This window comes from Petaurus breviceps, unplaced genomic scaffold (assembly GCF_028583685.1).
Source record: "Petaurus breviceps papuanus isolate PSGF00001 unplaced genomic scaffold, PetGlider_PUasm1.0 90879, whole genome shotgun sequence".
NCBI classification, from domain to species: Eukaryota; Metazoa; Chordata; class Mammalia; order Diprotodontia; family Petauridae; genus Petaurus; species Petaurus breviceps.
The window spans coordinates 11,201,712-11,226,710 of NW_027187368.1; the positions used below are offsets into that span (position 1 = coordinate 11,201,712).

Genomic DNA, 24,999 nt, shown 5'->3' on the forward strand with positions numbered 1-24,999 from the left:
AGAAAGAAAGAAAGAAAGAAAGAAAGAAAGAAAGAAAGAAAGAAAGAGAAAGAGAAAGAAAGAAAGGAGAAGGGAGCGAGGGAAGGAAGGGAGGGAGGGAGGAAGGGAGGGAGGGAGGAAGGGAGAGAGGGAGGGAGGAGAGGAGAGGAGAGGAGAGGGAGAGTTAATATTTAAGAAAGACAAGTCCAAACATGCCAGACTTCTGACATATATCTATACACTCTCACCTGCTGTAACTGGTACCACCTCAGCCAAAGTGGGGTGAGGATGCTTTCATCAGATGAGGGAGTAGCTGAGTCTGGGTGTGATATGCTATTTCAGTCCAGGATCACATATCTTATCTTCCCATCTAACTCAACCTGCAGGGTGTGCCTGGGAATGAAGCTATGAGGGTTGGTCTCTGGTCTCTAAAGTCCCTTCCAGGTCCTAAAGAGAATGGCCAAGTCACACAATCAGAATGTTAGAGATGGGAAGTATCTTGGAGCAGGCTCATTCAATCAATCCACTCATTAAATCAGGAAGTAGTTATTGGGTGCCTACTATGAGCTGCTATGGGCAGGTCACTTCCCTCATTCAGGCATTTGCTTTCTCATCTATCAACTTAGGGGTTTGTATGGCATGATGTTTAAAGTGTTTTCCAGTTCTATGATGATAGTAGGTTCATAGCACTGTCCTTGGTACTATGAAGGCTACAAAAGAAATGAAAAATATATTTTTAATACCCAGGATCTTACAATCTGTTCAAAAGACATTGTGAATAGAGTGCTGAAGCTTGAGTCAGAAAATACTATAAGGAAAATGCTGGCATCTAATCCTCTCTCTGACACTCATTAGCAATGGGACCACAGACAAGTCACTTAACTTCTCTCTGCTTATCTGTTACATGGAGATAGTAATACCTGCAGTAGCTACCTCACAGAGTGGCTTTCAAGCCCAAATGGGATTATGGATGTCAAAGTGCTTCACAATGAATATCAGCTATGATTATTTGCAAGGGGAAATAAGGTGACAACAATAATGACTCACATTTGCATCTTACTTCATGGTTTATAAAATGCTTTCCCAACAGAGAAACTCCAAGTTTGCTGGTGAAAGCATTATTATCCACTTTTCACAGACAAGGAAGCTAAGACTAGAGGAAATTAGATGACTTGTCCACAGTCACCTAGTTAGTAAATGTTGGAGCAGGTATTTGAATCTAGGCCTCTTGACTGCAATTCTAGCACTCTTTTCATGAATTCATTTAAAATAATTATATTTTATATTCATTAATAGGGGCAACTGGATGGCACATTGAATAGAGCATGGGGCCTGGAGTCAAGAAGACCTGAGTTCAAATTAGACCTCAGACACTTACTAGCTGTGTGACCCTGAGCAAGTCACTTAACCCTGTTTGCCTCCATTTCCTCATGTGTCAAATGAGCTGGAGAAGGAAATGGCACTCCAGTATCTTTACCAAGAAAACCTCAAATAGGGTCACAAAGGGTCAAATACAACCAACCACCACCACCACCACCACCACCAAACAACAACAACAATATATTAAAGTGACAAATTAATAGTAAGGAAGGAACATAGGGTTTGAGCCTGGACTTGAACCAAATCAAAGGTTCTTTCCACTCTATCACACAAGACCATGAAATTAGAAGAAGCAGAGGAGAATTAACCTAGGATAGACATGGGATGTAGCCCAGCCTAGCCTTCAACACCAAGGACAGTGCTTGTCTGGAGCCTTCCCCAAAATAAGATTGATGAGGGTGCCTTAGTACAGTGCCTGATGACGAGCACTTAATAAAAGTTTGTTGAATTAAGCAAAATTCATCAAAAAGAAGAAGGGAATAACTCAAGTGCCTTTGGTTTTTAATGCTCTAAGTGTAGGCTGATTTTTTTCTGTAGGGATTCCCCCACCCCAACAATGCCTTCCTGCAGAGAGTAGAGAGACTATTAAGTTTTGGTGGCTCAAGCATTTCAGGCCTCTTCTAACTGCTCTGCAACTTACTAAGTCATGTGAGCAGCAATGTAGTTTGACTTCCTCAGTATTAAATGCAGCAACAGAAATTCCAGCTGTGCTTGTAGAAAGCCTGGTTGGGGAGAAGAGATGGGCCAAATATGCTCTTTTCCTCTTATATGTTAAGCTGATTTTCTTTTGTCCATGCCAGAGTGATTGTTTTTTACAACTTCCACAAAAGCTTCCGAGACAGTCCACCGAATACTGAGAAGTTTAAACCTTTGACTCTGACATTGAAGACCTCCACATTCTGACTCCAACCTAGCTTTATCCTGCCCTTCATTTGCCTATATCCCAGCCTGAGTGAACTATTAACTATTCTCATTCACATACTGTCTTCATGGGATCATAGATCCAGAGATAGAAAGCAACTCAGAGGCTCCTCACTTGTAACTTCATCTATTTTAATAGCCTCCCAACTGGTGTCCCTGTTTGCAATCTCTTTTCAACCTATTCTCCATATATCTGTGAAAATTCCATTCCTAAGGTCTTTCTGTTCATGTCATTCCTCTGCTCAAAAGCAGGTCCTTGTCCCCCATGACTGAAATAAACTCTCTCTCCTCTTCCCCAATCCCAAACTCTATCTATTAAAGTCTTCTCTCTCCTGGAAGGCTTAATTCCAGTTCAACCTGTTCTCTGGCTCAATCTCACCTTAGGAGAAAGGGATCAATCAATAGCATACCTATTAAGTGAAACACTGTGCTAGGAACCTCTGTCTTCTCTTGGCCTTTTTCCTGGACCTTTCCTTTTTTCCTCATCTCACTTTCTCTGGGAGTACCATAGTTATCTGGGTCTTCTTAGTTCCTCCTCCCTCCTTTAGACCTAGAGCAGGACCCAAGTCATATCTCTTTGTATCCCTCAGCATAGTGTACTGAATGAATGGGAGGGGGAAAAAACAACTTGAACTCATGGAATATAGAATTTTAGAACTGGAAAGGACCTTAGAGAGTACCCCCCTTCTTTTTACAGATGAAGAAACTGATACCAAAGCAAAATTGTAACTTGCACAAAATCACACAGTAAGTTAATAGCAGAAGTGGTACCAGGACCATTGACTTCTAATCTAGAGTTCCACTACTACTACCTTTGCACAGAATGTCGCTTCTGAGCTTAGCCAATTTCATAATGAGTCAATGTTTATAAACACTCAGCACTTTGGCAGGGCTGCCAGAATAGACTGGTCAAACAATGGTCACTATTTAACTGACTAATCATTTCTACCAAAATGGTTTAACTGATTTGAATTTAGTACAGACATAACAGGAACCAGGCTTTTTAGACAGTCAACTAGAGAAACCCAAGTTCTCCTAACCAAGAAGTGTATAACTTCAAGGCCTGAGTCCTGGGTCTAAAGATCCAGAGAAGCAGTCAGGGTCAGGCCCAGGAGTCCCCTATGTAATAACATTCTCCAATCTCTTCAGCCCACTTGAACTTCTAAGTAACTGCTTGAGCTGATCCATCAGTTTTAGGGTAAAACTGTGGGGGTGGGGGAAAAAGAAAGGAGCAAAAAATTGATGAGCTAAAGGTCACAGACCTTTTCAGAGAGTGTCACCAGACATAGACTCATAGCCATTAAAACACAGATGTCTGAATCAGCAAACATTAGCAATGAAAGGAATCTGAGCCTCAAGGAAATATTTTCTTCAAGTTTCATTAAATAATATAATGATATAATTTTGTAGTGCCAAGAGTATATCCTAGGTTCAGATGATATTATGAATAGAAGCAAAGTATATTAAGAAAAAGGCCCACAAGTTTTTATTGTTGTTGTTGAAAACAAAAAACACAATAACTATTCAATCCCACAAACATTTATTAAGCATCTGACATTTTCAAGACAAGGTATAAGACACTGGAATACAAAGAAAAAAATCATTGTCCTCAAAGAGCTTGCATTCTACTGATAGAATGGATGTACAGAAATAAATAGATACTACTAAATTTGATGAAGACCCAAGAAGAATAGTGGAGAGGAGGGGACATATGTGAAATATGTTGTAAAGGGAGAATCAACAGGACTTAGAAACCAACTGGATGTCGGAGGTATGGGAGATGTAAGAGTTTAAGATGACTCTGATAGGGGCATCCTCACCAGAAATAGGGAAATTTGGAAGAGGGATAGGTTTAGGAACAAAGATTGGGTTTGTTTTTGGATGTGTGGAGTTTCAGTTGCTATTGAGACTTCCAAGTGGACATGTTTGGCAAATGAGGTGGTACTGGAGTCCAGGGGAGGAGGTTATGACTGCTACACATAAACAAGTTGAACTCATGGAATAAGATGAGTTTACCAAGGGAGAATGTTTAGAGGGATAAGTAGATGATCTATGACAGAATCTAGAAGTATACTCCTTTGAAATGGGATGAGGGAGGAGATGGATGATGATTCAGCAAAGGAGACTGAGAAATAGCAATCAGATACACAAAAGGAGACCAAGGAAAGAGAGCATCATGGAAATCAAGGAAGGATAGAGCTTCTAAAAAGATAAGACAGTCAGAACTTTCAAAAACTATAGACATCAAGGATGAAAATTGAGAAAAAGCCAAAAAATGCGAGTTAAAAGACTATTGCTGATATGCTTGGCAAGATGGTGGTATTTATTTTAGCATAGCTCCTCTACCTCCAATTATCTCAAATAAGAAGAAATTTGCCAGATTTGTAGTAATTAAAGGACAGCTAGTGGTTAGAATGCCTGGACTGGAGTCAGGAAGATTCATGTCCTTGAGTTCAAATCTGGTCTCAGATACTTACTAGCTTTGTGACCCAGGTCATGTCACTTAACCCTGTTTACTTCAGTCTCCTCATATGTCAAATGAATTGGAGAAAGAAATGGCAAACCATGCCAGTATCTTTGCCAAGAAATCCCCAAACGGGGTCACAAAGAATTTGACATGATTGAACAATGACAACAATATTAGTTAAAGATTGGTCATCAGTAAGAGCAGACAAAATACTACCATGCAATGCAGCATCTTCCAAATTAGCACCTCCCCCGCAAAAAAAACCCCTGAACTACCTGAAGGTCTCACTCACCTAAACTACTCCCTTCTTCCTCCAACCCTATTCCTGCCCCTTCCAGCAGTGAACCCTCAACCAAGAAGTGAAAATCTGTGGTCTTACCCAGTATTGCAACTGAAAGGAATTGTGTAGGATCAGGAAAAAGAGAAGGGAGAATGGTATTGCAGAGCTGGCTATAGGGGAAGTGGCTTCTGTATCTGAGGGGAAAGACCTAGAAACTTAGCTGCTTCCATTCATTTCCTGGTAGAATTTATATATGGCATGGACCAAGCCAGATCCTCAAACCTGCCCACTAAAAGGGACTGAGTCATCAAATTTGTTTTGTACAGGAAAACAGTGGCAGTGGCCACAGGAGAGGAAGGTGGAGGAACAAAACATTGAGTAGATAAACCTAATAAAAGCTACTAGGAATTCAATTCAATTAGCATTTACTGTACTGTAAAGTCTGAAAAACTAAAAAGGCAGATAAAGGTCCAGTCCTACCCCACCCTACCCCCAACCAGTAAACCAACAGTAAGATTCATATAACTGGAAGGAAAGATGAGAAAAAGTCCCTCCAAAAAAAAGATCACAAAACAGTGAATAAATATTGTAATTTAAAAGAAAGTGAGTCCCCTTCCCTCTAAAAAAGAAAGAGACAGAGACAGAGTCAGAGAACAAACAGGACATTTGGAAGCTTCCATAGAGATCATGGAAAAATAGTAAGAAACTCCAGGAGAGCATAAAAGAAAAAAAAAAGCTTAAAGAATATATTGGGATAGAAATTAGATCAGAAATTGGAATTCTCAACTCATCAATCAACAAGCATTTATTAAATATTTAATATAAGTGAGAGAAGTAGGAAGAAGAAAAAAAATTCTTGCCATCAAGGTGTTCACATTCTAATGAGAGCATATGCATATCCATAGGTATATACAATATACGTACAAAGTAGATACAAGATAAGCTTAGAGGAGAAGTCATTGTCCTCTGAAAGAACTGGGAAAAAAGACTGCTACAGAAGATGGGATATGAGCTGAGTCTTCATGGAAACCAGGGATTTAAAAAGGCAGAAATAGGAGGAAAATAAACAAATACACAGCTTAAAACAAAGGAAAATCTCAGCAAAGTAGTAGCTATGAACAACAGTATGACAGAACTGGAATTCAATAATAAGGGAAAGAAAAACTGGTGGAAGAAAAGTCAAAACCAATGATTCTGGAAGAATACATAAATGCTATAAAAGTCAAAGCAAGTGAACTTCATGAACAAGAACAATAAACTTTACTTGACCCTGTCATTCCCAAAAGCCATTGTCTTATTACTCACAGAATTCACAGAAATTCACAATTGGAAGAGATACTGAAAGCCATCTTATCCAATCCTACCTGAATAAGCATTTATGTCTTATATCTAAGAGGTCATCTAGCCTGTGCTTAAAAACCTCCAGTGAGGAAAAAACATACTAACCTCTGAATCATCCTATTATTCAGAAGAGCTCTAATTGTTAAGTTTTTTTCCTTACATAAAGCCTAAATTTTCCCCTTGGTGGTTTCATCCCAATTCTGCCCTCTAGAGCCAAGATTAACAAATCTAATGTCTAATTCTATTCAAAATTTCAAATGTTTGAAGACAGTTATAATATTCCCCACCCAATCACCCAAATATTCTTTTCTCTAAGATACAGCATTTCAACCAATCTTCACATGGCATGAACTCAAGGCCCTTCACCATACTTGAGTGTATTCCCTCTAGATACTTTCTGGCTTATCAAAATTCTTGCTAAACTGTGGTTCCAAAAAGTAATAAGAAGGATAAATTTAAAGCCTGCATACCATATTCAGGAAATATTTTTTTTAAGTTGTCCAGAAGTTTTGAAAATAGAGATCAAAGTACTAATTGATAGAACTAGTAAGTTGTTAACAGAAGGAAACTCAAAGTTTAAAATTCCAAGGAATGTTGTTGATAAGTTTCACATTTTCAGCACTAAATAGTGAATTTTGAAAGTGACCAGGAAAAAGGCCTTCAATTCTGAAAGAAAGTCAGTTGTAATAGATCAGGATTACTTCAAATCAACAGTAAAAAATATAGAACAGCTGAAAAAGTAAAGGATCTCAGGATCCACCTCCAAAGTAACATCTTTCTAGGATGAACCTATTTATCAATGGAAAGATCTGAATATGAACCTTCAAAAAATAAAAGAGAACCATTTGAGTGACTTATTTACCAAAAAAAAAGAGGAATAATTTTCAAATACTACGAGGAAAATAAACACCCTAAAGGCAATAAGTACAATTGTCAAGAAAAGGCTAAGCAAAGAAATCAATTATCTAATTTTCCAGATCAAGACAATCCTACTATTTTTTTTAATCTAATTGAAGGTTGAAAGAAAAAGTAAAGAAAAATTACTAAAGAATAAAAGAATAGAGTGGGCTAAAGATTTAAGGGACCTGAGTCAGGAGAAAGGAAGGAGGAAGAATTGATTTAATAGTTTATGAACAATAAACCATGCTCTTCTATAAGTAAACCAATCATTTCAATGCAGGGTAGTGGGATAGCATAGCTGCAAGCTACTGAAATGGGAAAAGGGAAGGCAAAATATGGGGAGAAGGAGGAGTCCTAGGAATGAAATTCCATCCATCAGATGTATGTGTAAAAAATGGACAATAATTTTTTAGACTCTCAAAGTATATGAAATGTTGTTAAAGAATTAGGTAAGAATAATGGAGAAGAAGGAATCAGAGGCAGGAAATAAAGACTGATCATACCCTAAAAAGAGAAAGGAAATGGTGTCATTTAAATATGTTTCCATGGTGGGAGGAGGTAGAAGAGAGACAAGTGCATCATAATACTAAAGTACCTCACATGTTGGTGTGAATGAGCACATTGAGAGCCCTTACAGGACAACTCACTCTGAACAAAGGTTGTGTTTCCCAAGATAGCAACTGACCTCAGAAGAGAAAATATACATGTACTATACCCTAGGGATGACAGAGAGAGTATGGTGGGGTTGAAAAAGGTGAACATTGGGAAGGGTGAGCACTCATGATAAAGGCAGGAGATAGGGTCAGACCTCCTGACTCAGAGTATAGACTGACTTCCCCAATACAACATTACCTCTTTCTTAATATATCAAAGAGTGAAACACAAAAGAAGACTCCACAAAACAACAATAAATAGAAAAGGAAAAAATAAAAGGAATATCTCAAAATGAAGGAATTCAGGAAAGGGATAGAGGAGCAAATTCAACTTGTTTTTCAGAAGACCTACCTTTCATGAGGGACATGTCAAGAATAAAAAGAAACATATAAATGTATGGCCATTAATGAGAATAAAATTGAGAATAACCAAATAAGGATAGAAATAAGGAAGAGGACAGAGTAAATGAACATTTCTCAGAAAAGAGTGCCACAGAAAGAATATTATATATGTTAAGAGGTTGATGTAGAAGAATGATGGAGAAGGATTCGGATGAAGAGAAAGAGGTGAAATTAGAAAGGAGAGAGAGAGAAATGAGCAATTTAAGTAAATGATGCTAATAGCTAAAAGCTGGGGATGTGCAAATATTGAAGTTTTTGGTCATCAGCACTTTAATTGCAAGATGGCATTTATTGAGAAGTACTAAATTAACTAATTCCAATGAGCTTAAGCACAATTCCAAGGATAGCTGATCTTAATTAAATTTTTTTGTATGTGTTATAGAAATAATTGTCCTCCCTGCTTTCCTGATAGTACACCCTCACCTCTACCCCGCCGCCAAAAAATATACTATATTATCTGGGAACCTTAAACAACTTCAAAAGAAGAGAATAATTTTAAATATCTACTCTTCCACCCAGTAAAACTGAGAATACAAAGCCCTGCATCTGGGATGGGAGTCTTTTTTGCACTGATTGGAAAGATAAAGCTTCCTTGACAAAATACCAAAAAGACAATAATGCCAATTCAGTAACTGGAATTAACATACTGAGAAGCTTAAAAGTAGTTACTGATAGATACTGCCAAAGATTTTAAATAATCAAAGTTTAACATAAATGAGTTTGACTAAATATTCTTAGGGAAGAGTTAATAAAATATATATTCTAAATGATCTCCCACAAAATCTAATATCTAAGATATATGCTATTTAAAAATAATATAAGACAAAGAGCCATTTCCCAATACATATGAGGTTGAAGTATATGATAACACAATTTTCAAAAGAAGAAATGTGAACTATAAATGACATTAAAATGCTCCTAATTGCTAATACTGATTACTACTAGTAAGAGGATTGTAAGTTAAAACAATTCTCGGTGGGGGGGGGGGGTGTGCACGGCACAGAGTGAAGATGGCGGAGTAGAAGCAGGACGTCCAAGTGGCTCCGGCTTCCACCTTCCCCAATCAATGTAAAAAGGGAACTCTGAACAAACTTTGGAGCTGCAAAACCCACAAAATGACACAGAGAAGCTAACTTCCCACTGAGGACAGCCCAGCAGGCTGGCAGGAACTGATCAGCTCAGTGCTCTGGGAGCTGAGCCCAGGCCCCCTGAGCTGGAGGTTTTAGCCCCAGGGCAGGTCTGACCAGCCACTGGATAGAGGGACTCCGGATCACCATCAGCTGTGGCCGTTTCCAGAATTATGAACACATAGATACAAAGGGCAAAGTGAGACGTCAGTGCAGGCTAGTCTTTGGGATGCAGTAAGTGGGAGTGCGTTGGCTTTTGCCCCTGGGGCAAGACCCTGAGACACCCAGCACAGCCAGCCAGCTCCAAGTGGCAGCTTTAGCTCCTGGCCTGCAGAGTGTAGGGGGATCAAGCGACCAGTCTGAGGGGTTATCACTCTTGCTTTAACCTGCTTGGATCTGGATTGTGGTCTAGGGTGGAGGTCCTGTGGTGTGTGTCCAGCTTGCCAGAGCATGTAGAGGCCTCAAAGAGGGCACCCATCTAATACCTCCAGCAGCTGAGAAAACCCCAGCATTTGGGACGAAAGCTCCCCTGTCTGATGGCGGAGTCCTACTGGGGCAAAAAGCCCAGGGGTCAAGTGACTGATGGGAGACATGACCAGGCAAAGGAAACAAAGCAGACAGAAGATTCCAACAGTAGACTCCTATTTCGGGGACAAAAAGGAGCAAAGCATGGAACAGGAGGAAGACAATGAAGTCAGAACTCCTGCACCAAAAGCTTCAAAGGAAAATATGAGCTGGTTACAGGCCATAGAGGACCTTAAGAAGCAGATAAGAGAAGTGGAGGAAAAATTGGGAAGAGAAATGAGAACAATGCAAGAAAATTATGAAATGAGAGTCAACAGCCTGACTGGAGAAAATAACACCTTAAAAAATAGACTAACGCAATTGGCAAAAGAGGCTCAAAAAGGCAATGAGGAGAAGAATGCCTTAAAAAGCCAAATTTGCCAGATGGAAAAAGAATCTTAAAAGCTCACTGAGGAGAATCATTGCTTCAGAATTAGATTGGAGCAAATGGAAGCTAATGACTTTATGAGAAATCAAGATGCTATTAAACAGATCCAAACAAATGAAAGAATAGAAGGCAATGTGAAATATCTCATGGGAAAAACCACTGACCTGGAAAATAGATCCAGGAGAGATAATTTAAAAATTATTGGACTGCCTGAAAGCCATGATCAATGTAAGAACCTAGAAATCATCCTCCAGGAAGTTCTCAAAGAAAACTGCCCTGATGTTTTAGAACGAGAGGGCAAAATAGAGGTTGAAAGAATCCACCAATAACCTCCTGAAAAAGATCCCAAAAAGAAAAATCTTAGGAATATTATAGCCAGGTTCCAGAATTCCCAGATTAAGGAGAAAATATTACAAGCAGCCAGGAAGAAACAATTTGAATATTGTGGAAACACAATCAGGATAACCCAGGATCTGGCAGCTTCTACACTGAGGGATCAAAGGGCTTGGAATATGATATTCCAGAGGGCAAAGGAGCTGGGATTAAAACCAAGAGTCACCTACCCAGCAAAACTGAGTATCATGTTTCAGGGGAAAATATGGTCATTCAGTGGAATAGAGGACTTTCAGGCATTCTTGATGAAAAACCAGAATTGAATAGAAAATTTGACATTCAGATACAAGAAGCAAGAGAAGCATGAGAAGGCAAACAGGGAAAAGAAATCATAAGGAACTTATCAAAGTTGGACTATTAACATTCCTACATGGGGGGGGAGGGTGACCAGGTGGCTTAGTGAGTAAGAGCACTGGCCCCAGTGTTGGGATGACCTGGAGATCGAATCCAGGCTCAGATACTTAGCACCACACCCAGAAATAACTGGCCGTTTAACCTTGAGCAAGTTACTTAACCCTAATTGCTTAAAAAAAATTCCTATGTGGAAAAACAATAATTGTAATTGATGAAACTTTTCTCAGTATGAAAATAGTTGAAGGGAATATATATATATATATATATATATATATATATATATATGTCTGCATATGAGGGTATATGGGCATATGAATACATATGTGAATGTGTGTATATATGTTTAAAGGTATACATAGATAGAGGGCACAGGACCAATTTAACAGGAAGGGATGATACTTAAAAGGTGAAATCAAGAAATGAGAGAGAAATATAATGGGAGAAGATGGAGAGAGACAGAATGGGGTAAACTATCTCATATAGAAGAGGCAAGGGAAAATGGTAACAATGGAAGGAAAGAATAGGAAGGCAAAAGGGAATGGGTCAACCTTATTTTCATTGAATTTGGCTTGGGGAGGGAATGAAATACACACTAAATAGGGTATCTCACCCTACAGGAGAGTAGGGGGGGGAAGGGCATGAGATGGAGGATGATGGAAGGGAGGGCAGGCTGGGGGGGAGGGAAGTTGGAAGCACCCACTTTTGAAAAGGGACAGGATCAAAGTAAAGAATAGAATAAGTGGGAGGTGGGATAGGAGGGAGGGAAATATAGTCACTCTTTTATAATATATCTACTATGTTATTGTTTTGCATTAGCTACACATGTACAACATATACTGAACTGCTTATCTTCCCAGTAAGGGCAGGTGACAAGGGAGGAACGGAATGAATCTGGAATTCAAAGTTTTAAAATCAATTGTTAAATAAATAAATATATATGTATGTATGTATGTATACTATTTAAAAAAAAACGATTCTCTGAGTTCACACTTTCATGTGTTAAAGGGACAATGATTTTAAAATGTAGAAATAATCAACATTAGAGTGTTAGGGGAAAATAGGTACACTAATATCTGGGTCCTGTTCTAAAAGCATTTTGGTTTTATTTGAGAAAAGTCATATTTTTGTGACCCTTTGATCCAGTAATGCCAGAACTGGGCACAGAGCCCAAGGACCTCAAATATAGATCTATCAATTATGTACCAAAATATTCAGAGCATCATTCAAGGCTGTGATAGTACATATTTAAGAATTGACTTTCTGGGGGGGGGAATATATGCATGATATACTTTTTCTTTTTTGAGAGGCAATCAGAGTTAAGTGTCTTGCTCAGGGTCATACAGCTAGTAAGAATGTCTGAGGCCACATTTGAACTCAGGTCCTCCTGACTCCAAGTCCAGTGTGCTTTTTCTACTGTACCACCTAGCTGACTTATGATTTGCTTTTTAAATTTAATCTACATTATTAACATCTTCTCCACCACTTTTTAAAGTCTAGACAATGAATAATAACTCAAGTCCTGATTTTTAGCCAATTTCTGAGGTATAAATGTTTACATTGAAAATTTAACAATCAGCTCTCACAAGTTGGCTTTAGCAGGTAGAAAAAATAGGAAACAAAATGGGAGCTCATCATTTATATAATGGAATGATACAATGCTATAAGAAATTATGAATATGGGGTGGCTATGGGTACAGTGAATAGAGCACCGGCCCTGGAGTCAGGAGAACCTGAGTTCAAATCCGGCCTCAGACACTTAACACAAAAACTAGCCGTGTGACTTTGGGCAAGTCACTTAACCCCAATTGCCCTCCAAAAAATAAAAATAATAATAATAATGATAATAATAATAAATTATGAATATGAGAGAAGCAGAGAAACATGTGAAATTTCATATGAACTACTACAGAGACAATAAAGCAGAAGTGGCTGTGAGTATGATACTGTAAATCAAAATATGAATCAAATATGGCAAAACTCCAATTAAGCAAAATGTCATAGAGAACAGTTGAGAAAACCCACTCTGTGCAGAGAGCTGAGGGATACAGGTGCCAAATGCTGTAATACTGTCCAACATGACTGCTGGGTGACTTGTCTTTCCTTACCTATTTTTCTCTGTTACAAGAGTGGGTTCTATTTCTGCCTGCATATTGAGAAGTGACCCTATGGTTAAAAGCAATTTTTAAAGACCATTGATAGTCCTCAAGAAAGCAATTTCACTAGGGTGATGAGGTCTGAATCCCTTGGGTGATGAGAAAATGGAGGCAACAGGGATGAAGAATAATTTCTAAGAGTTTAGCAATAAAAGTAAAAATAATATAAGATGATGGTTTAATGTTATTGTAGGGTCAAAGACAGTGGGGATTTTTGTCTGTTTTCCAGGGATGAGGAAGACATGAGCATATCTATAGGTAGGCAGGAAGAAGACAATAGGGAATAAAAAGGAAGCGGGGGTGCTGGGGCAGGGAGAAGGAGACAGAGAAGGAGAATAGAGGAGAGGATTAAAAGAGGCAGAAAGCGAGGGGGAGATGGAAGGGAAGGAGGAGGGAGAGGAGGAGAGAGAACAGAGATAGTGACAGAGAGAGAGAGAGAGAGAGAGAGAGAGAGAGAAGTGCCAGAGGAAACATGAGAAAATGCCATGAAACGAGAAATTTCTTTGCCTCACCAAAGAAATAGACCACCTACCACTTCTTCAGAAACTGGAGTACAGGATGAAAGGACAATTGAATATGTAAAGAGATTTGAGGCAGGGAGAAGGAGATATGAGGGTGGATTCATTCCCTATCTTCATAAAATGTTGAATGGTTTCTATTTCTTTGGTGATATTATTGTATTTGATCATGATAGCTGTCTTTTTCTTCTCCCTTTGAAGAAAAGCCTCCCTTCCCACTGCACTGTAAGCAACTTGTCAATATCTTTTCCTCATCTCTCATTTTATATAAACATGATTAGGTATTCATCACCATGGATATCACTGGGAAATAGTTAATGGCCAAAGAGGAGAAAGCCACTCCCCTGAAAATGGAAAATTGTTATTATTCTAAATCAAGGGCCATGGAGGGTTATCAGGAATATATCTGCTGTTCCCAAAAGTAGACATAAAACTCTCATATTTCTCTGATTTTTGCTTTTAGGAAATTGCTCATTGGACATCTTAAGTATCCTGAAGAAGCCTCTAGGGACTGAGTCATCAGCATATCTACAAGGTCAGTAATTGAGTTCAATTTATCCAATCCTTCAAATCCTCCTTAAAATCTTGAATCTGCTTGTTGTTCAGTGGTTTCAGCCATGTTCAACACTTCATATCCCCATTTGGGGTTTTCTTGGGAAAGATACTGGAATGGTTTGCTATTTCCTTTTCCAGCTCATTTTATAGGTGACAAAACTGAAGTATAAAGGGTTATGTGACTTGCCCAGGGTCACACAGCTAGTAAGTATATGAGATCATATTTGAACCCAGTTCTTCCTGAGTCCAGGACTGAAGCTCTACCCACTAAGCCACCTAGCTGTTTCCCTAACTTCTAAAGGTCATTTCCCTACTTAGTCATTGTGGAAGGAAGGAAGGAAGGAAGGAAGGAAGGAAGGAAGGAAGGAAGGAAGGAAGGAAGGAAGGAAGGAAGGAAGGAAGGAAGGAAGGAAGGAAGGAAAGAAGGAGGGAAGGAGGGAGGGAAGACATATTTATTAAGAACTTATATACTAAACCTGGGGACACAAAAGCAATACATTTCCTCACATCAAAATATGTTTATTCTATAAAGGGTAGACATAATATAGTATAAAAGGTAATAGTAGCCCAGGAGTTATGTTTTGGTTTGCAAAGTCACAGGGATAATAAGTGGAGCCTAGGGTGGTAACTTGGCACATCCTTTCCAGTAGTGATGATAATATTGCCTTAATTATGACTGGAAAGTGCAATGCGGGGGGGAAGGGGACGAGGCGGGGAGCAGGGAGGAGAAAGTCTGTAGTGGTGGTAGAGCAGCAGACAAAAAGATGGCCAAAATATAAAGTGAAGTATGATTGGATCTGGCTACATATGAGGGAACAGGAGGACCAGGGTGAGAGTTCCAGGTATGAGTCAAAGAATCATTGAATTTTACCAAGCTTATATGACTTTTGACCATCTCCCTCATGGCTACTAGAGCAGATGCTCAACAGAATAACTGTTTCTAGGCCTTTATTTGTGCCAACGAGACATGTTAAATACAGTGAAGACTGTTCTGCCTCTCTGATTGACATCTTAATGAACAACTCCAAAATCTTTTTGCATATTGCTAGATGCTTCTATCAAGAGACAGGTGTTTGGAGGAAACACTAAAATGTGCTGCTGTTCTCAAGGCTGAGTGGAAGAGAAATCGAACATTAGCCACAGTCATTTTATTTTCCCTTTTTAATTTGTTTTTGCCAGTGAATTAAATCTTACCCTTAGCAAATGATTTGCTTCAGAGATCAGAGAGAACATGTTTTTTATCTTCCATTACAAAACAGAAGCAGTATAGCAGCAGAACTTAAAACTACTGACTTTAGCATCTTTGTTTCAAAAACTAATAATAATAACTAGCATTGATATAAAGCCTACAATGTTTGAGGTGCTATGTTAAGTGTTTTTTGTGAGGGTGGGGGGGGGTTAAAAACATCGTTTCATTTGATCCTCACAACAACCCTGAGAGGTAGGTGTTAATGTTATCCCATCTTAGAGGTGATTGGGGAACGAGCTCAAGCAAGTTCCTGCCTTTACTCCACCATCTTGGCTCCACCCTCTATTGTTATACTATTTTACAGTTGAGAAAAATGAGACAAAGATCTTAAGTGACTTCCTGAAGGTCATACAGCTAGGTAGTGTCTCAGGCCACATTTGAACTCGGGTCTTCCCGCTTCCTGCTTCCATCTATCTGTACCATCTAAATGGCACTTTATTGGTGAAGGCTAGTTTTTACAAGCTCAGTCTCAGCAACACAGAGTTGTAGAATCTCAGAGTTGAAAGAGACTAAAGATCAGCTAGTCTAACCTATACCTGAAATCTCTCCATGACAATTAATAATAATATTAAAATAGATAACTTTGATGACATGAAATTGAAAAGTTTCTGCATGGACACAATGTAACTAGGACAAAAATAGAAGTAGTCAATTGAGAAAAAAAAATCTTTGTATCAAATATTTCTGATTAAGGATCAGATACCCAGTATGTTGTTGTTGTTGTTGTTTAATCACTTCAATCATGTCTGACTCTTTGTGACCCCATTTGGACTTCTCTTGGCAAAGTACTAGAATCTGACATTTCCTTTTCCAGCTCATTTTACAGATGAGGAAACTGAGGTAAATGGGATTAAGTGACTTGCCCAAGGTCACACAGCTAGTAAGTGTCTGAGGCCAGATTTGAACTCAGGTCCTTCTGACGCCAGGCCTGGTGCTCTATCCTGAGCCACCTAACAAATGCATGACCAGAAGTCATTCCCCAATAGATAAATGGTCAAAGTTCATGAACGAACAACTCTCAAAAGAATGGCAAACTATTAGCAACCATATGAAAGAATGTTTCCAATCATTAATAATGTCAAATCAAAGCAACTCTTAGTCTCACTTTACATCCAACAAATTGATAAAAATGACTAAAGATAGGAATAGTCAATGTTAAAGGGGTTATGGAAAGACAGACACATTAACACATTTTTAGTAATGCTTTCTTTCTGGAAAGTAATTTGCATATATGACTAAACATATCCATGCCCTTTAACCCAGAGATTGCACTTCTAGGAATATATCAGTGAAAAAAGATAGATAGATAAATAGATAGATAGATAGATAGATAGATAGATAGATAGACAGACAGATAGATATACAGAGAGAGACAAAGTGTGTATATATATATGTATATGTAGAGTATATATATATATGTGTGTGTGTGTATGTGTGTAGAGTGTATATGTGTATATCTATCTATAAGTATATAGATATGGAAAAAGAGATGCAAAGAACTTGAAACCAATAGATGCTCATTGATTGGAGAATGGCTAAACAAATCATGATAGATTAATGTAATGGAATATCATTACTGTTTTATAGGAAATGGTAAATACAGGAAACAATGGGAAAGCATGCAATGGTGCATGGTTAAAAAATAGAACCAAGAAAACAATATATACAATGATTACAGCAATATAAATGGGAACAATAAAAGATAGAAACTGAATGTTGTGAAATTATAATAACCAAGCTTGGTCCCAAAGAAAAGCAAGGAATCTCTCCCATTTCTTTATAGAGATAGAAGGTCACGGAAAACTGCACACAATGTCAGATATTTTTATTGTTTTATTTTGCCAAACTATTTTTTTTTTGTTTTTCTCTCCTTTATTCTTTATTATAAGAAATAGATCTCTGAGAGGAGAAGGCAGAGATACATTGGGAACAGTAGGTAATGTAAAAAACAAAAATATCAATACAATTTTATTTAAATAAAAATAGAAATTCCCTCTACAACATCCTTGAAAAGTGGCAATCCAACTTAAAGACCTATAGTAAAGGGGAATTTATCTTCTGAAGCCTCCCATTCTACCTTTGAATATATTGAATTAATAGAAAGGGTTTGGTTTGCTTGTGATTTCCCCTCTGTCAAACCTGTGGCACAATGGAAAGTTTGCTGCATTTGAAGTTCAAAGACTTGTTAAAATCCCAGCTCCGCTACTTACTACCTGTGAAACTTTGGGCAAGTTACTTCTTTAGATCTCAGTTTCCTCATTTAAAAATGAAGGCATTGACCAGAGGGCAAAGTAGAGGTTGAAAGAATCCATCGATCACCTCCTGAAAAAGATTCCAAAAAGAAAAATCCTAGGAATATTATAGCCAGGTTCCAGAATTCCCAGATTAAGGAGAGAATATTACAAGCATCCAGAAAGAAACAATTTGAATATTGTGGAAACACAATCAGGATAACTAAGGATCTGGCAGCTTCTACACTGAGGGATCGAAGGGCTTGGAATATGATATTCTGGAGGTCAAAGGAGCTGGAATTAAAACCAAGAGTCACCTACCCAGCAAAACTGAGTATCATGTTTCAGGGGAAAATATGGTCATTCAGTGGAATAGAGGACATTCAAGCATTCTTGATGAAAAAAACAGAATTGAATAGAAAATTTGACATTCAGATACAAGAAGCAAGAGAAGCATGAGAAGGTAAACAGAGAAAAGAAATCATAAGGAACTTATCAAAGTTGAACTATTAACATTCCTACATGGAAAAACAATAATTGTAACTTATGAAACTTTTCTCAGGAGTTGAAGGGAATAGAAATATATATATATGAGGGTATATGGGCATATGAATACATATGTGAATGTGTGTATATATGTTTACAGGTATACATAGATAGAGGGCGCAGGACCAATTTAAGGGGAAGGGATGATACTTAAAGGGTGAAATTCAGAGGTGAGAGAGGAATATGAGAGGAGATGGGGAGAGACAAAATGGGGTAAACTATCTCATATAGAAGAGGCAAGGGGAAATGGTTACAATGGAGGGGAAGAATAGGAAGGCAAAAGGGAATGGGTCAACCTTATTCCCATTGAATTTGGCTTGAGGAGGGAATGAAATACACACTAAATAGGGTATCTCACCCTACAGGAGAGTAGGGGGAGAAGGGGATGAGAGGGGGGATGATGGAAGGGAGGGCAGGTTGCAGGGGAGGGAAGTTGGAAGCACCCACTTTTGAAAAGGACAGGATCAAAGTAGAGAATAGAACAAGTGGGAGGTGGGATAGGAGGGAGAGAAATATAGTCAGCTTTTTACAATATATCTACTATGTTATTGTTTTGCATTAGCCACACATGTGCAACCTATACTGAACTGCTTATCTTCCCAGTAAGGGTGGGAGACAAGGGAGGAAGGGAATGAATCTGGAATTCAAAGTTTTAAAATCAAATATTCAAATATCTATATCTATACTATTATTAATACTATTTTACATGTAATTGAGAAATAAGACATATAGGCACTGGGGCATAGAGATACACCGGAAAAGTCGAAAGGGGTATGGGAGAAAATATGGGAGAGAGCAGATTGGAGGAGGGGATATCCTGTGGGACTGCTATTTTGGGGTGGTGGGTAGGGGAAAAACGGGGAGAAAATTTGTAACTCAAAATCTGGCAGAAATGAATGATGAAAATCAGAAGTTAATAAAGCATTTGGAAAAAAAAATAAAATAAAAATGAAGGCATTAGACCTGATGGTCTCTAAGCTACCTTCTGGTTCAGAATCCATGATTCAGTGAAACTATGATCCATCAGACGTAACTTCTACTCATTGCTACAAGTTCTTGCTTTGGGGGCATACTGAATAAACTATGCATATGACAGTCCTTTGTTAGACAAGTAGGATGGTAAAGATCCTCAGTTTCATGAACCATGAGGATCATTCAAAGGAACTGGGGATGTTCAGCTTGGAGAAGACTTGGGGAAATGAGGAAGAAGCTGTATGAGAGAGTAAAAGAGCTGCTTACAAGCATTTGAGGAACTATCATGTGTAGTTTATATTAGACTTGTTCTATTGGACCCCAGAGGGTGAAATAAGGAGTAAAAAGTGCAAGATACAAGGAGGCAAATGTAGGCTTGACGTGGCAGGGGGAGGGGGAAGAGGGGAGGACGCTAACAATTTGAGCCATCCAAATGTGGAACGGGCTGTTTCAGGAGAAAGAGGGTTCTCCCTCATAGGGAAGGAAGGTGGGGCGTCAAGCACAGGCTGGATGACCACTTGATGGGTGTGTTGCAGGGGACATTTTTTTATGTATGGGTAGGATGGTCACTGAGAAACCTTCCAACTCTGAGATTTCACAGTTCAGTGAGTCTTTGAAATATCTTAGTAATCATCATGACAGTAATAGTAAAAATATTAACTGCTAGCATTTATATGGTGATATAAGGCTTACAAAGTGCTTTAATATATTATCTCATTTAATTCTCACTACAACTCCGGGAGGTAGGTGCTATTATTATCCCCATTTTACAGATAAAGAAACTGAGGCAGAGTTTAAATGACTTGTCATTTAACACACAGCAAGTGTCTAAGATAGGATTTAAACTCAGCTATTCTTGAATCTAATATCAATGTTCTTTCCACTGTGCCAACTAGCTGTCTCTGACAAAGATCCTGTACCTACTGTGTTCTCAAAGACCCCCCCCCAATGCCTTGACTATTCTAATTAAGATCATCTAGACTATTTCTTAAATACACACAACAATCCCATTGGTTTTTTTTTTACATTTATCTTTCCAGTTTCAAATCCAATACGAAGTTCCAGACTGACATGGAAGAAAGATGGCATCCTCAATGGCATTGGATATCACGATGGAAATCTGATCATCAAATCTCCAGGCTGGTACATCATTTATTGCCAGTTGCAATTTGCTGTGCCGAATTGCCCAGAAGAACCTATTGACCTGAAGTTGGAACTTCTCATCGATAACCAAACAAAGAAGCAAGCCCTGGTTACTGTGTGTGAATCAAAAACAGGAACAAAGAACATCTACAGGAACCTCTCCCAGTTCTTTCTGGAGAAACTAAATGTCAACAATACTGTGTCCATCAAGGTCAGAGAATTCCAATATGTGGATGTAGATAACTTTCCTCTCGAGAGTGTGCTGGCAGCCTTCAAGTATAGCAATTCCAACTGAGCTCTTGGAGACAAACCCTCCACCAATACCACACATCATTTATAGCTTTTCATAGACTAAAGGGGGAAAAAAAGCTTTTTCACTGGAGACCTTTATCATTAGGTTAAGACCCCCAAACAGTGTGAAATATATGCCTCCCCCACTTTCATTCATCACTCCTTCTGTGACCATAAAACCGGCTCTTGGTGGAACTGTCTTTCAGAAGGGAAACAAAAAGAATTTTAATCACACAGCAGCACATTCCCTAAGCATCCACACCTAAAATTCCAAATCAGTGAAAGATTCATCAAGCAAGAAAGACTGGAAGACCTCTGCCTGCGGTCTGATTTGGTGATGATGCCCAGAATATTACAGTAAATGGCTGGATTGGGCAGGGAATCACAAGGTCTGAAACACAATAGGGAGAACTCCCTACAGCAGGCCACTCCAATGCTAAGATAGGACTATGGGGGAAATGTATTTAAAAACAAGAGATGATTCAAAGCAAGACTAATTAGATGGGATGCTTAGCAAACTATTAACTAAGGCTGATATTTATTCCAATTAAGAGCAACCCATAACAAGCACATGCAAGCATTAGCCCCCTGTTGCCTCAAAACATTCAGTGCCGTGTGTTCAATGGACGTTAGCTGGTGACAATGACTACTATACTGCATGGCAGTCAGAGAGGCAGGAAATGGCTGCTGCTACAGATGCCTGGAGTCTTTCTCTTTTGAATGGAAGAGAAATAGCTGTATATGGATGGCTTGGACCCTCACCTCCCTTAGTATCTATGCTGATCCCAATTTCTGCAAGTGCTTCCCAGGAAAATAATTAGATGCAGGGCTAGGTAACTACATTGGAAAGGGCAGAGTGGGAGCCATAAGTCTTGGCAAGACTAGACTAATGGTTCACCATTGTGATCCTGAAGATAACAGAAGAAAATCCTAAATGACTAGAATGAACTTCACTGGTTGGGTTGAGACAAAAAAGGTTGTGATAAACAAATCCCTCAGTGCAACAACTCTATCAGGGCAAAAGTATATGCTTGGATAGATAACCCAAAGGGATGTGGCTTCATGCAGTGGGCACATTCCTGTCTTTTTGTACAAAAATTAAAGTTTTATAAATCGAAATATCTCTTCCATTGATTTTCATCAGAACTTCAGAGACTCTTATGACTTACCTTGGGCTTTTAGTTTCAGTGTTCAGCAGTTCCTCTCCCCTTATCTTCTGATCGCTCTCTCTCCCTCTCTCTCACCCCAATCCAGCTTCTCTGTTAAGCAACAATCTGTAAATACCTACGCATTTGGGAAAGTCATTATTTCATAATCACTATCCTCACTCATCTCACTTTATGGTTATTAAGCACTTTCACATTCATTTCATTTAATCCTTACAACAGAAGGGAAGGCCAAAGTTCAGAGAAATAAAATTAATTTGCCTAAAGTCACATGGCTACCAAGTGTTAAAGTCAGGAGGAAAACTTGGGTCACTTGATTCAAACTCCCAGGATTGTCAGGAATCTTGTGACAAAGGTAAATAATCTTTAATAATAGGATTGGTGAATGTTTGTCTGAATAGTAAATGTAAAGTATTTCTTTAAGGTCTCAAAAAATGAACCTCCAAAGTACAATATGAGGAAGGCATGATTAGAAAAAGTTTACTTAATAAAGGTTTTAGTAGACTGCTGTATGCTCAAGTTTGAGTCAATAGTATAATTGGCAGTCAAAGAAACTAATTTAATCTAGGACTTCATTAAGAGAAGCATAGTTATTAGAGGAAAAGATAGGTTTGCTGTACACTGTCATACTCAGACCGCACCTAAAGAATTGTATTCAGTTAGTAGTGCCACCATTTAGTAAGGATCTTGATAAGGGTGAAACTGTCCCAAAGAGGGCAGCCAGGACAACTAAATATTTAGTATGACATATGAAAATTGATTGAAAGAATTTGAGTTGTTTAATTTGGAGAAAAACTGACAGAGTAGGATTTTAATAGCTATTTTCAACCATTTGAACAACTCTCCAATGCAAGAAGGATTAGATTTGTTCTATTTGGCCCAGAGGACAGAACCAATCAATCAATATTTATTGTGTACTTACTAAGTGATAGGTGGCAGATAGGTGGTGCAGTGCATAAAGCTCAGACCAGGGGTCAGGAAGCCCTGAGTTCAAATTAGGCCTCAGACAATGTGTGATCCTGGGCAAGTCACTTAACTCATGTATAAAAAAAAAACATCAGAAAACCAATGTGAAGAAAGTATTAGGCCATAAAGTCTATCAGTCTGAATCTTAGCCTTTCTGAGCATTATCTAAGCATTTCCTGGTAACTATTTCTCTCCTGACCCTGGTAACTATTTCTTTTTAGAACAGCAGGCCTGAGGGTCTTCCCCTCCCAGCTTGATTTTTTTTTTCTAATTAAAGGGGCCATCCCTTGACTCACTTCTTAAAGAGGCCTATTCACTGAATGGGTATTACCTCTAAGTGAGTGCCTGAAAAGGCCTTAGTCTACCAGGGCCAGGGTCTTCCAGTGCACCCTGAGCATCTCCAGTCATCCTGATGAATATCAGGACACTGCTCACAGATGCCTGGAGAAAGTGAGACTAGCACAGCCCTCCCTCCCTCAAATCCAAGTCAACTGTAAGTCATGTCATCATTTCCCTGATGCCGTGGTACTCTTCGAAAACGCAGGACAAATACAACAACAACCTGACCGTGGTATCCTCATACATACCCCCTCTGGTACTTCAGACACATAGAGGAGATAAGTGACTGATAACAACTGAGTCTCCTGCAAAGTCCCACCTCCCCTAGATAGAATAACATTTCAAAAAGGATCAAATCTTTCAACCAAGGGTATAAAACTCTAACGGTATTAGACTCAATAGGGCATTTGGTAGGAGCAAGTGGACCCTCCCACCACCCCTGAAATTTCAATGAATATTTTCTCCCTGGAAGACCTGCTATACTATAAGCATCTTGAGGGCAGGAACTGTGTATTATTTGCTTTTGTACCTCCCTCCATACTTAACACAGTGCTTTGTACATGGGCATTTTATAAATGTTTGTTGAATAAAGGCTGAATGAATCTAACTGTACTATCTAAATAAACTCTTCAGATTAATTGCACACAGACCAGAAAAGGATAGGCTACAAAATAACCTTAGAAATTATGTAGCCCATTCCCCTCATTCTATGGAAGAGAAGACTACAGTCCAGAGAGAGAAAAATGACATACCCATGGTCACACAGCTTGAGGTCCCAACTTTATATGGTTGATGATGTGCCCAAATCAAACCTGCTACATAAGTTAATGGTTTACATTCACTGGTATAATATTGCCTATTTACAGTAAACTTTGTGATGGTTTTCAGGGTCATACACAAGTATCCTTGCCATCATCTCATTCATTTCACCATTTGTTGGTGTTTGTATTGAACCATGAGCCAAGAGTGGGCAAAATGCGCCTTGCTTCTTAATTACTTTGCTTTTAAGATTGAAAGACATCTCTGTGGATCCTACCTGCCTGTGTGATCCTTGTCCCTGACTTGCCTGACAACTAAAAGTTCACGATATATGCCATCAATATCCACTCCATTATGAACCTGCTATTGGGTCTTAAGACAAACATTCATTTGAAAGGTGGATCACTATATGAAACTTTTGCAGAGTAGAACCTATTCAGGACACATAATTTGGCCCTTTTATCCTGGTTAGAAGGATAAAAAGAAGATGGAACCTAGAATTCAGTCAGCCAAATCCACTTCTCCCACCCCCAACACATACACATGTACCTTTGATATCATCAAATCTAGATCATCATAAGGTAATCATGAGTGGCCTCAGCCATTGGCAGGGGTCCATTGTATATAATGGTCATTGCACCAAACATACTGTTCTGAATCATAGCTCTTTTTGTCTAAACAAAGTCATAATTGACCATTGTGGTACACAGGGAAAGCGACGTAAAATGTAACCTCACATCGGCTTTTAAAGTTTTGCTGGAGAAGGGAGGAAGGGCAAGAAGAATCTGTATACTGTTCTGTGGAAAGGAGGTAGAGATCCTGGAACACCAGAGGATAGCACAAGGCCAGAATGAGGGAAGGGAGGAGCAGGATGGGGTAGCGTGGGTCACAGAAGAACTACTGGTATTTCCTTATTTTAACTAGATATCCTTGCTAAGTAGGTGCTGAGCTCAGGTGTTAAA

The 24,999-nt window shown here is 38.8% G+C and overlaps 1 protein-coding gene across 1 annotated transcript in view; it reads left to right on the forward strand.

The window, feature by feature from the left end:
- Positions 1–21,886, forward strand: part of TNFSF8 (TNF superfamily member 8) — a 42,801-nt gene extending 20,915 nt beyond the window's left edge. The window contains exons 3-4 of the mRNA XM_069073969.1: positions 14,284–14,355; positions 20,414–21,886. Of these exons, the coding sequence (XP_068930070.1) occupies positions 14,284–14,355; positions 20,414–20,811 (470 nt within the window). The 3' untranslated portion in view covers positions 20,812–21,886. The remainder of the gene's footprint in view (positions 1–14,283; positions 14,356–20,413) is intronic.
- Positions 21,887–24,999: the final 3,113 nt, after the last annotated feature.